This window comes from Perognathus longimembris, chromosome 1, assembly GCF_023159225.1.
Source record: "Perognathus longimembris pacificus isolate PPM17 chromosome 1, ASM2315922v1, whole genome shotgun sequence".
Taxonomy (NCBI): domain Eukaryota; kingdom Metazoa; phylum Chordata; class Mammalia; order Rodentia; family Heteromyidae; genus Perognathus; species Perognathus longimembris.
The window spans coordinates 6,319,702-6,332,771 of NC_063161.1; the positions used below are offsets into that span (position 1 = coordinate 6,319,702).

The 13,070-nt window shown below is 51.9% G+C and overlaps 1 protein-coding gene across 1 annotated transcript in view; it reads right to left on the reverse strand.

Annotated features, from left to right (window-relative positions):
* Positions 1–12,783, reverse strand: part of Fam83f (family with sequence similarity 83 member F) — a 28,245-nt gene extending 15,462 nt beyond the window's left edge. Inside the window, exon 1 of the mRNA XM_048355043.1 lies at positions 12,280–12,783. Within this exon, the coding sequence (XP_048211000.1) occupies positions 12,280–12,762 (483 nt within the window). The 5' untranslated portion in view covers positions 12,763–12,783. The remainder of the gene's footprint in view (positions 1–12,279) is intronic.
* Between the last annotated feature and the right edge of the window lie 287 nt (positions 12,784–13,070).

Here is a 13,070-nt window from a genome sequence, read left to right on the forward strand (position 1 = left end):
TCTCCTGTGAGTGTCAAATTGTGCATCCCCAACCGCATGAATATTAGGAACTTTCAACTCCTTTGTTCTTGTTATCTCCCGCTCCCCGAAGGAACGCCTCCATTCATGGAGCTTAACTCAGTCCATTCTCCACGTTTGTGAGAAGGAATTTCATGTCTATTGCTTTATTTGCAGTGCCCTCCCCACTTTTTTCATTAATGGCAAGGCACTGGGGCAAAAGAGAATGAAAATTGTCAAGCGGGATCCCTGGTTGGACTGTTTTGTTGAAAGCAGAGGTGAAGTTCTTCCTCAAGGGGTGCAGAGAAAGGGGCTATGGCTCCAGCAACAGCTCAAAGATCTGGTGGCTCAGCCTTCACGCTGACCACTGAAGGCCTTGAAGGAGCAGCAGCTCTGATGCAGGACATACTAAACCAAGGGGAGAAGTCCAAAGACACCAGGCCAGGTAACAGTGTTTAGAGTGTGTTTAGAGCAGTATGGACAGCAAGTGAGCCTCTGTACAAATCTTCCCTGGGATGGAGGGTGAGGCCTGGAGGTGGAGTTCAGCTGCACCATCCCCTTAAAGACTCTAGGCCTGTCCTCCTGCCTCATGTGCCATTGTACTCGGCCCCTACCTTTGAACACATTGCAGACTCAAGAACCTCAGACCAGGAAGAACCTCAGAAAGCGTTAACCTAGTCCTAAGCCTAGAGTTATTCAGCAAGGTCTTGGGAGAGCTGAGACTAAAGCCTGGCTTTTGACACTAGTTACTGCTTTTCTGTAATCAACAAGTGTCCCTTCCCCCCCCTCCCCCCCCGCCATGTGATAGGGACATAGAGAGCTACAGGGACAGATCAAATCTGGCCTGGAGCTCCAAGCTCTGAAGCAGGTACCAGTAGGATCCCAAACTCCATTCCTTCCTTATGCAGCAGAAAAAGCTAATGGCCACAAGCCAAGCCTGCTGGCCTGAGGGCCCTACTAACCCTGGAGGTATGCTGGTGATAGTCCTCTGTTTTCTGGGAGAAAGGGAAAGGATCTCGGGGGCAGTTTACTACTGGTTATGCACACAAATGTGAGCCTAGGGCTTGACTTTGCTCTTCCCATACCTATTTGGCTGGCCTCCCAGGCCTGCGCTCGTCTCCCAGGACTGTTGCAGGTTCAGATGTGAGCACACCATCAAGTCCCAGCAAAGGCTGGGCAGTTAGGAGGGGGATCATTAAACTTGATTGCAACCACTCTGGGTACCTGGCAAAGACCTTCCTTTGTCACAGAGACTGCTATAGGCCCCCATCTGAATTGACCAGTCCTAAGACCCTCAGGGGAGGCCAAGAGGCCAAGCAGCTACCTTCTAGAAAATCGTCACCTGTCCAGCTTCCCACAGGGTTGGGGAGGGCTTGTTTGCCCGGGGCCAGAGGACAGTCATTCCCTTCCCTTCATACAGCAGAGAGTCATACTGGGTCTACCCAACATCTCTGACTGCAGAATCTCCTTCTCTGAGATTCTCCAAGAAGGAGCACGGGCTCCAGGAGAGTGGGTTGTACGTAAAAACTCTCAATCACTTAGGGCCATCAATTCACTTGTGAGGAGGGCATGAGAAGCGAGAGACTGGCAGCGTGAGGCCACAGCTCCTGGGAGTCAGCCTGGAACAGCTCTGTGGTATAAACGCTTATGTGGAGCTATTCCTTTGTTCCACAAGACCTAGGCAATGCCACCCCTAGGGTAAGGTTCAAATGTGAACTAATCAGGGAGAAAAGCAGCGCAGGTGAGGAGCCTGTCTGAGGTGGTTGACTGCTCAATGCTGTGTTTCTAGGCACTCGTGGAGCTCACACACACCGCTCTAAGAAAATTATGCAAGGACCATACATACTGTGGGCAGATGGAAAGACAACCAACCATGGCCTTGACAAACACTGGCCTGAGCAGATGAGCACCTGGGGAGGGTGCTGCATGGTGTGTGTAGGGGGGGGGGGGGCGGGGAGAGGGAGAGAGAGAGAGATAATCCCGTGATGCTTTGGAAAACACAGTGGGTCTCAGAGTTGGCCTGATAGACCCTCGTCTTGCCTTTCCAGGTGGTTCTCCCATCAGATAGATCCCGCAATACAACCTTCAGCGTGTCACTTCTTTGCCCATAGCCGGTATGGCTCCAGACTACTGATAGAAACAAGTTGTAGGCCCTGAGGGAGAGCACTTGAAGAGCTTTCATGTGCTTTTGACCCAAAGATGTGTTCTTCCACCTTCTCCAACCATAAGTTTGCATTGCCTGAGGTTAGCCTGCTCTCCAAATTCACCAGCAGGCTGAAAGCCTGTGCCTCAACTTAATGCTCCTCCATCTCTGAGGTGATGGGAATGTCTCTCTCCACGGAGGTCCTTGTTTTACCCTTTCCAAAGTATGGGATTATCTGACACCCTCCCACCCACACCCCTCCATGCAGCACCCTCCCCAGGTGCTCGTCTGCTCAGGCCTGTGTTTTTTGGGGACATGGGTTGGTTGTCTTTCCATCTACCCATGGGATGGTCCTTGCGTCCTTCAGTCACCTGCACACAGCAGCTTCCCTCCATAGGGAGAGGATGCAGTTTGAGCCTGAACTCTGGACAACTAAGAAGACAGATCGAGGACAGCTTCAACAGGGTCCTGTTTCCTATGTGGCTGCCAGGCTGTCCCCACTCCACCAGTAGGGCATCTGTGCTTTGTCAGCCGAGGCTTCCCAGCTGTCAGGAGTCACATTCTGCTGTTTTGGGCTCACTAATGGGACATCATTAAACACCAGGCTCCCTGGCTGCACTGGCAGTGGCTGGTGCCCAGCCAGGCTACATCCTTCTTTGGACCCCTCAGCCGCAGTTCAGGGCTGGGTTTCTGACCTGTAGGTCATGTCCTCCCTCTGGGGAGTGAACCCTAGGGTTCACATCCGATGGATCCGACCCTGTGAGGTCTTCCACACCCTGAGACAGAGGTTGAATGAAGGGGGACAGCCAGAGGAGAGCAGGCTGATTGCAAAGAAAGAGGACAGATGTACCCACACACACAAGGTCAGCTCACTCAGCCATGAGGAAGCATACGTGACCCACCAGGGAGTAAGCACAGTAATTCTTTTTAAGATCAGAGGCCAGCTTTCCCCTGCCCCACGGCGTGCTTCTGGGACGACTTCCCCTGCACTAAGTTGGTGTTAATTAGTGAAAATTATCTAATGCAAGCTTATTTTAACATTAGCTTAAAGCCAAACATAATTAGGAAGATAAATCAGCTGCTAAAAAAAAATCCAGTGAAGATACACAAACGAGTTTTAGGATCCTTGGCTGGTTGGGGTTATAGCCTTGAGCGCTTAGCTCTGTGCAGCACATGGCAGAGCTAGGCAGGGGTCAAGAAGTCTTGCAGAAAAAATGTCTCCCACTTGATCCATAGGGCAGGGCAACTGGAGCTGGCAGCTTGTCAGCTCTGGGGGTAACTTGCTTCCAGGCCTGCTGATGGGAGCTGGGAAGGCTTCCCCACAGAGGCAAGGTGAGAGGACAGGGAGAGGCCTGGTAGGGAAGGTAGCTGGGAGCCATTTGGGTGCAGCTAATGGTGTGAGTCTACAAGCCCCAAGGCTTCCAGCTTTGTATACAGCCCCACCCTTTGCCTGCTCTGCTCGGGCAAAACTTGGCTAATTCCACTGTCCATTTCCAGGAAGCCTCTGCTAGCCTCTATACTTGTGCGGAAGTCTGGGAATCGAACTCCTCTTGGTTCCCATCCAGCTCTACTATTTACCAGCATCATGACCTTACTTATCCTCTCTGACCCTCGGTTCCCTCATCTGTAACATAGAAAGTTGCTGGGTTGTCATGATGTTTAAACAAAAATAGGCTAGTAGGGCCAGAGATGGTGCTCAGTGCTAGGAACCCTGGCTTGTCTTGCATCTGCAAGGGCCTAAGTTGGATCCCCAGTATCACAATAAACAAACAAACCCACCAATAAACAAATAATAGAAGGGTTAGCACTTAAATGCCCAGTAAATAATAACTAGCATCACTACACTGAAATTAATTTTCTTTCTCTCTGATCCATTAGTCTTAAGGTAGGGTTCCTGTTTTTTTCATCTGTAAATTTCTGGTACCTGGCACACAGTTGGTCCTCAGTAAAACATGTTGAGTGAGTATTGCAATGGGGGACTCTCTAGGCAGTTTAGAAACCCTCTTGGGAGGAGAAATTAAGGACACTCACAATCTGTCCTTGAAAAACTACCAGAAGGAAAAGTCCTAGTCCATGCCTCTGTTCCCCCATCTCCTGACTCACTCACTGATGAAAAGGAAAAAAAGGGGGCTGGGGATATAGCCTAGTGGCAAGAGTGCCTGCCTCGGATACACGAGGCCCTAGGTTCGATTCCCCAGCACCACATATACAGAAAACGGCCAGAAGCGGCGCTGTGGCTCAAGTGGCAGAGTGCTAGCCTTGAGCGGGAAGAAGCCAGGGACAGTGCTCAGGCCCTGAGTCCAAGGCCCAGGACTGGCCAAAAAAAAAAAAAAAAAAAAAGGAAAAAAAGGAAAAAGAACACTAATCCAGAGCTTCCCACACACCCCACCAGTACCTCCAAGAGCCGGGCAGAATGATGACCAGTACACAAGCTGTGCTGGGGATGGGGGTACAGATCAACAGAAAGCCTGGGCCAGAGACTCATCATTAGAAAAGCCACTGGCTCTTGTCCAGATCTAAGATCCTGAGACCACTAGCAGGTCCACAGACTCCACGGCCTTCGGAGAAGGAAATGGAAAGCTGGAGAAAGCAGTTCTGGTGGCATATGTATATGTGGGTGGGGGGACCAAGGCTGGGGGGATTGGGACTGGGGCACGCAATGGGGGGAGTGGGAGTACTGGGGCTGGGGCAGGGATGGCTCTGGTGATCAGTGGAGGAAAAGTTAGTGCTAGAAAGGAGGCAGGTCCTAGCTAGGGCCCAGCCCTGCACGTGTGTTCTTTGCCCTGCTTCCTCCCGTCCAGCTCTGCTGAAGCTGCTCCCAGAACAGGTTCCACTCTGTATACTCTAAGGGAGAGGCAGGCGGTAGAGCTGGCAGTCAACCACGGTGAGCCGGTATCCCAGGGGCCTGGAGGAGGAGGGGTGAGGCACTGGGGATCCCCTAAAGGTCTCCTCTACCTGTCAGGGAAGGGGCACACATCCTGGGGTGCCAGAATGTGGCCACTGAAGAGAACAAGACAGGTTCCCAGAGCTTCCTGCGCTCCCTCCCTTCGTGTCCCCAAGTAACCTCCCCAGTACTCTGCTGGGCAGGAAGGCAGGAAGAACCCTCTGTCCCGCACTCAGCCCAAGTGAGAGCAGCAAAGTCACACACCTGTCTGTCTCCAGAAACAGTCTGTGAGACAACCAGGGCCTGGTTGGCAAAATGTACTTGGTGATAAATATATTTCGAGTGTTTCTGGAAGTTTGTGTTTTTTTTTTGAAAGAGTTGGTTCAAAGGCCAATTCTCAAGGGTCACCTGCACTTTGCTGACAACTTGGGTAGGATCCCAGCTAGCCAGCAAGCAGTTCAGGAGCTTTGTGATGCCCTGCTTTCCCTGAGACTGGGGAAAATATCTTGTCCCTCACAAGACGCTGCACTGCAGTAGCAAAAGGAAGCAAGCATGCACAACACATATGTGTTTTCTCAATGGTGGAGAATCCCTTTCTATGCCTATGTCCCTCACCTTTTCTAAGGTGTTTTCTCAGAGCCTTGCATTGGATTCTTAGCACAACTCTGTAAACACAAACAAGGCAGCAAAAATTATCCCCTTAACATAGGCAGAAATAGAGGCTCAGCAAAATTAAATGATTTGTCCACGGTTGCCCAGTGAGCAAGGAAAACAGGTGGCCAGTGCAGGAGTGAGGACTCCCTGGCTCCCGGCTCCCAGCCCTGGACTCCTTCCTCTGGCAGTGGCCTGGGCCTTCTGAGAGGTCTGTCTCACAGAGTTAAAGCCACCACGAAACCAACAGGTTCCAAAGAAGTTTCCTGAGGCTCTGCCTCCTCTGTTTGATCTCTGAGGGAACCATCCATTGTCAAGAGTTTCAGGGACCCAATGTATAAGACTTCCAAGGGGCCAGCCCTACCCTCTTCTCCAAAGAAGAGAATGACCCCAAACCACACTCAGCACCACACCTATGCTCAGGTCTGGAAGACTGGACAGGTCCTCTCCAATGAAAGTGTTTGGGTCTCTATCTCCTGAGCCAAAGGACTTGGGCTCTGGCTGAGCATGTGGAGGCTGTCCAGCCCTTCTGGGGATCATCCTCAGAGGACTCTGGATTTAGGAACTGGGGAGCTTCCACACCTCTTACATGTCTTATTCCTCTGTGCCCATGGAGGACCCCAGAGAAAATGATAGCATAGGGATTTGGGTGCCACAGGCTCCTGCAGTTAGCTCAGAGGCAGGTACATAGCTGTCCTCACCAAAGGTCACCAACTCCAGGCCAACAGATGAATCGAGAAGGGAGGCGGGTGGAGGTCTGAGGAAGAAACAGGAAGCACACCTGCCTGTGCCCTCCTGGTCCTAACTTCCCAACTCTAACTGCTTGGGCGGGGCACTCCAGCTTCTGGGGAGGAAATTCAGCCACTCTCAGAGAAAGTGGCAGTTATTTTCCAGGACTATTAACATCTACACGATACCTTCCAATATTCTAGCTTTCACACCAGCTCTCCTTCCCTAAAACCACCCAGAAACCTAGACATTATCGCCTCAGTTTTACCAGTTAGGAAACTCAGAGAAGAGATTTGCTGAAAAGAACACAGCTAGGCTACATCAGGACAGAAACGAGGATTTTTCAACACCACAGCCTATCTTCTATCCTGACCAAGAAAGCAGAGCTCCGTTGCTCTGGAATCCCCGCTTCTGGGATCAATGATTGAGCAGGAAAAGGATGAAGAACTCCCATATCCAAAACACTCATGGTTGCCAAGGATACCTGGACAGGCCGGGCAAGAAGCTGGAAGGGCTGTGTAATGCTTATTCTCTGGCACTGGGCTGCAGTTGGATGAGCCCTTAGTTGGACAAGGACTCCAGGACTGTCTGGTGCTTCTGAAACAAGGCCTGTGTGTAACAATAATTTGGGGAATGGCAGAAGAAGGGACAGTGTTTGGGTGGGGGGGAGAGAGGGATCTGCAGGTCTCCAGACTATCCGAAAGGCCTCCTTTTGCTCTGTGCATTTTCAGCTTAGAAGCTCCTAAAGTCACTGTCCCTGAGACAGAAGGGGAGAAATGGGGACAAGGGGAAGTATGGAGGCATGAGGAACAAGAACTGGGGCCAGCTCTCTAGCAAAGTGGTGAGGTGTGAGTGTAGTGTCTGACTCTCAGATTCTATAAACCAGGACATTTTTCAAAATTATGAGTGTAAATCATTTTGGGGTGTATGTATGTGGGAGGATCAGGTTTATCTTTGTATATCAATGTCCAGCATAGTACCTGGCATAGGGGTGGCCTTGCTGCTCTGAGATGTAACAGAAAGGAAAGAGTCCACTGAGGTTCTTCTGGAAAGACAGTGGCTTTATTCAGGATGAAGGCTGCCATCTTCAAGATGGGTCTCTTGGTGAGGTGAACTGGAGACTCCAGGATTTTACCACTCCCTGTGGGGCACCATCAGCTGTTCAGATCTCTACCCAGCCTGTGTCACCTGCTCTGGAGCTATTCCAGATCTTTCTGATACCCCCTCCCCCCGCCCCCACACATTTAGAGCATGTCTGCATCCTTCAAAGGAGGAAACTCCCACCCCATCTCCTTGGGCAATTGTGCAGGGAGGACTCTAGACATTTGCTTCCAGGGAGGGAATAGATCTGTCTTTCAACAGGTTATCAACCACCAGTGACCTGCTACCATTGCATCCCAGGAGGAGAAGCAAGCCACATGGAAATTCTGGATTGGGACTTCATGAAATAACAGGGAAAAGGTAGCTTCTTAACCAAACTAGGACAGAGGACAATCCCATAACAGGGTGGGGACCAACTTGATTGCCCTCCTCCCCTTCCCCACTAAACAGGTAAGTCTATTCCATCACCTACAATAGGAATTAAAAAAAAAAAGTTCCTAGCTGGTAATAACCCCCTATCCCAGCAGTGTCTCTCCTAAGATGTGTTTTGTAAAGTTTGTGGTGTCACAAGTAATCCTAACCCAGAGCCCAGGGAAGCTGGGTCATCTCCTTGTCCTTGATCTACAGATGTTACTTTATTCTTTTGGATCTCACCTGATAAGTGAAGATAATACCTTGCCTAGAAGTTACTGAGATACCAAGGAAATCAGACAGTCTGAAGAGCTGGGTAGCTAGTGTGTTTAGTGGTGAGACTCAGAAATGTAGGAATCAAGCATTCGTTTTTGAGGTGAAGTATCTATTTTTTCTTCTTGAGTTGTCCACTGATCTTGAAGTGTAATAACTTGTTGACTCTATCAAGCAGCCTTTTGCAAAAAGATGCTGCTCATTATAGGGAGCCTGGGCAAGAGGAAAGGCAGAGGGCATGATGCCATCACATCCTTCCTTCTGTGTTCAGACATGCAACTTTAAAGGCCATTCCTAATCTGGCTTAGGACTGGACTAGTGCCCTACCTGCTTCATGACACCTCTCCCAAACATTTGTCATATTGAATTACAATGAGGGGTTCATAGACTATTAAGCTCCTTAAGAGCCCAGGTGTGTTTTATATGTTTTTTTTTTTAAACTAATGTATGCTTAGCATATAGGAGACCTCCAAATCTTTGTCCAGTGACTGCAGAGATGCACACATAATCCTTCCCAAATTGCCAGCTGGGTGGGATTACAGATGCTTGCTTCTCTTACTCTGGCTTTGCAAAAACAAGAACCAAGAGCATCCAAGTCCACATGTGGTTTACTGTCAGACGCTCCATGGCAGTTACAATGACCTCTGCCTTCCCAAGCAGCAGCAACTCGCCCTAACACAGGCCAGGGCTTTGCTCATTTCTGGGTCCCTAAAGGCCTCCTTTCTAAAGGTAATTTAATCAGACAAAGGACATTATTAAATGACACAAACTAAGGTTTCTTGGGGGAAGGGGAATCTACCCCACGAGTAAATACTACTGAATCTATGAATACTGTTTACCCAGCAGCACAGCGTGGGAAGGCCTTTCAGCCATTTTCAGAAAGCAGTAGTTTAGATCCATCCACTCAGAGGCCTTTCCCTCATGCCACCTTGAGAATACAACCCAGGGATCTAGATCTTTATCTAACCAGCCATATAAGCTTTGGACAAGCCCCTTTCCTTCTCTATACCTCAGTTTCCTTGCCCATGAAAGAGGGTGCTATACAGACAGGAGGGGAAGTTATTAAGAGCAGGAGCCTGGAAGGCCTGGGAGTTGGGTGGGCACAGACAACAGGGTTAGAGCTGTTATTTCCAGGGGCCTGCCTACCTCCACACCTGCTGGGCTACTTCCCTGCTAGCCACCACCAGCTGTAGCTCCTTCCCAAATTCAATCATGTTTACAAAGTAGCCCTTAATTAGGCTTCTTCCTCTGTGTCCCAGAGGAGCAGGTACAAAAGGGCAGAACCCTCTCTGGGCTCTGACTATGGGCAAATCAAGACAACTTCCTCTGAACCTTAATTTCTGGTTCATCATTTGGGAACAAAAATGATAGCACCTTAGAAGGCTACTCTGAGGATTAAATGAAATAAGACCCAAATCTCTTTGGCACATACTTCTGCTTGTCTTCCATTGTCTCTACACAGAAACCATTTCATGGTTGGCCCCACCCAGCCTCCTGTGGCAGCTGGACTCTCTCAGGAACAAAGGGAATTCCCTCCCTGGGGGTGAATGGGGAGGAGGAAGACTCTAATTCCAAGACAAGGAAGGTTGCCTGCCAGTTGGACAAGCTGGAGTGGGGAATGGGGCCAGGCAGTCATCATGAGGTGCCACTTTGAGAATACAGCCCAGGGATCTAGATCTTTAACCAGCTACATAAGCTTTGGACAAGCCCCTTTCCTTCTCTGTGCCTCAGTTTCCTTGCCCGTGAAACAGGGTGCTATACAGACAGGAGGAGGAGTTATTAAGAGCAAGAGCGGAGAGGGACTAGGAGTTGGGTGGGCACAGACAGGGTTAGAGGAGTTGTTCCTAGGGACAGTCCCCATCCCCACGGCTCCATATAGTACTCAGGTCTCACCTGGACAGCTCTGCCACCAAACCTCCTGGCATTTTCTAAGGCCAAGAAAATCTCACTCCTTCTCCAGGCCTCTAACTGAGAGACTGTCCATCCTTGTTTCCTTCTCTCCCCCTCCAACTCTGCAACACACTTCCCTTAGGAAGCCTTCCCAAATTAGGTATGTCTATCCTTAAAAATTTGTTTGCTTCCCCACAGAGTCCCAAGTTTGAGTAAACTCTGGAAGGGCAAAGGTCACAGCTTAGATCTTCTTTATGGTTGGTACCTGGTCTGCAGTGGATACTCAGGAAATAACTAGCATTTACTGTCTAGACTGGCTCACAACTTTTGGGGTTTCCATTGATAAATATTTAAAGAGTAGAGAAAACCCCACTACCAGGATGGCCTTGTCTTTCCACCTGGGACTAGAAGCCCCAGTGGTCCCTTTGTCTCCCTTCCTGTAACACTGTCACACATTCTATACCTCAGGTTAGAGCCAGGCTAGCTCCATCCAAGTGCCAAAAAAAGAAAAAAAAAGAGGGTGGGGGTGGGCAGGGTTCACAGTGGTTAAGAGCAGGTGCTTTGGTAAGTGGATGCTGGTTCAGTCACTTACTAGCTACATATGTAATCTTAGCTACATACCGAACTCTCCTGAATCCTGGTTTCTTCTTTTCCAATACTAAGGACAAAACTTACCTGACCCCAGTGGTTGTGAAGAGCAAATGAGAAAATGCAGTCATTAATGGCTGGCATATAATAAAGTGCTAAATAAATAGAGCCTTTGTTAGTATTGCATCATGAACTTGCCCCCTGACCCCAGCTGCAGCCTGCTGGCCCAGCACTGCCACCTACTTCCCTTTCCCTCTCCTCTGTGTTCAAGCTTGTCTTTTTCTTCTATGAAGTGAAATATACAAAGAAAGCTCAGTCAGGCAAGGAACAATGACTTGGAGAGGGAGGGCAGACACAGGGAAAGTGAAAAGTTAACCCTTCCTCTGGCAACCATCTAGCAAATTACCTGGATCAACCCTCCCAGGAAAGGGAGTCTCACCCCTGCCCTTCCCAGCTTTCTTTTCCCTCCGAACATGTTGGAGGCATGTTCGGCCTCCAACAGAAAGGAGGCTCCAATCATACTTAAGAGAGTTGAATCAGACAAGATTGTACGTGTTCCAGGCTGCATGGCCACAGACACGCACGCACACAGCCTGGTGAACTCAAGCTTCCAGCTGCAGATTCTGATCTGAGCACCAAAGGCTTGTCCCTGTTTCTTTACAAGCTTTGGTAGAGAGGAGCCTAGTTTAGCAAATAAAAATACAGAATGCTCCCTTTCATTTGTATTTCAGATAAACAACTTTTTTTTTTTTGAGTACCGGCATGTGATATTTGGGATACATGCACGTAGAAGAGCTGTTATGTGATGTTCAAACTTAACAGAATAGCTTACGTTTTATCCGGAAACTCTACCTACGGACAGGAGGGTACAAAAGGAATCTTAGTTGTCTTCTGCTCCACACATCGACCTCTGACCATTATTCTAATCAGCCAGCCTGGAAACATTTCCTCCTTTCAGAAGCTCACGGAGGATGGGGCTAAGTGGAAGTCTCTGTCTCTGTCTGTCTGTCTGTGTCTCTCCCCCCTCCCCTCGTCCCCCCAGTGGCAGTGGCTGTAGCTTGTCAAGGGTGCCCAGCATGTGTCAGGCCACAGCTGGGGCTTGCCATAGCTTCCTACCCTCCTCGTGGGCTGCTTGAGCTTCAGTACAGCCCCAGGAGGGAGCGAGAAGGTGAAGGCTGGGGTCAGCTCTGTCTGGGAGTTAGACAGGGCTTTTGCCCAGGGGAAGCACGACTAAGCTGGGACGGAGGAGAGGAGCATGTGGCTGAGGACCGTCGTGGGCGGCGCATAGCTTATTCTCAAGACCTCCGAGAGGCCCATTTTACCGGGGGGGGGGGGGGCTCACAGTCCCCGATTCTGTCCAAGAGAGAGGGACAGGGCAAGGGGGTAACTGAAGCGCCAGAAGGCCTGCTCTTCGGACGGTGGTAATAACTCGACGGCTAACCTCCGTCCAGCCATTCACGCCCCTCCTCTCCAGAGGCCTGGCCGCAGCCGCACCCGGCGAGCGGGCGCGGGGGTGGGGGGGTGGCGGGCCATTTTCCAGAGGTGAGGCCGGGGGCGTGCGTGGTGAGGAGCGGGGGCTCCCCGCACGCGTGGGGGCCGAGGCCGGGCCTACCTTCTGGGCCTGCTGGATCATCTGCCTGACCACCTGCTTCAGGTGCGGGGCCTTCTCTTCCTTGGGCGGGTGCGTGAAGAGGGTGACGCGGCTCACGCCGCGGTAGAAGCCGGTGTCGGTCCAGCCCAGGTCCAGAGGCGGCACCTCGGTGTCCGAGCGGTCCGGCCAGTAGGCCAGGGACTCGCCGGGCTCGGCGGGGCCCTTGGCGGGGGCCGGGGCCTTGGCCTTGCCCCGCGCCGCCGTGGCCACGACGGCGTCCTCGTAGGGGCTCCAGGCGGCGCGGAGGGCCTGGCGCTCGGGGCCGGAGAGGAAGTCCCGCAGCCGCTCCCGCTGGACCCGCTCGCGGTACGCCCGCTCGCCGCCGCCCAGCAGCGCCTCCAGCGCGGCCCGCCGCCGCTCGCAGTAGTAGAAGGCGGCCTGCGCCTCGGTCACTTTCTCGTTCACGTGCGCCTCGTCCAGGCAGCTCAGCTGGGACTCGGCCATGGCGGCCGCCCGGGCCCCCGACGCCCCGCCGAGGTGCCTCAGCCGCCGCCGCCGCCGCCGCCGCCGCCGCCGCCTCACCACCACCACCACCACCTGGAGCCGCCGAGGGGCGGGGCGGGCGCCTCACCTGGCCGCCAAGTCGGCCTCGGCCCGCCCCGCGCTCTCCAGCTGGCCAATCAGCGCGGGCCGCTGCGCGGGCGCGGCCGTCGGGCGGGGCGGGGCCCGCCGCTCCCAGCGCTTCCGGGGACCTCGGGGCTGCCTCGCGGGCGCGGCCGGCCCGTGCCGGCGAGGCCCCCAGCCCGGCGGCG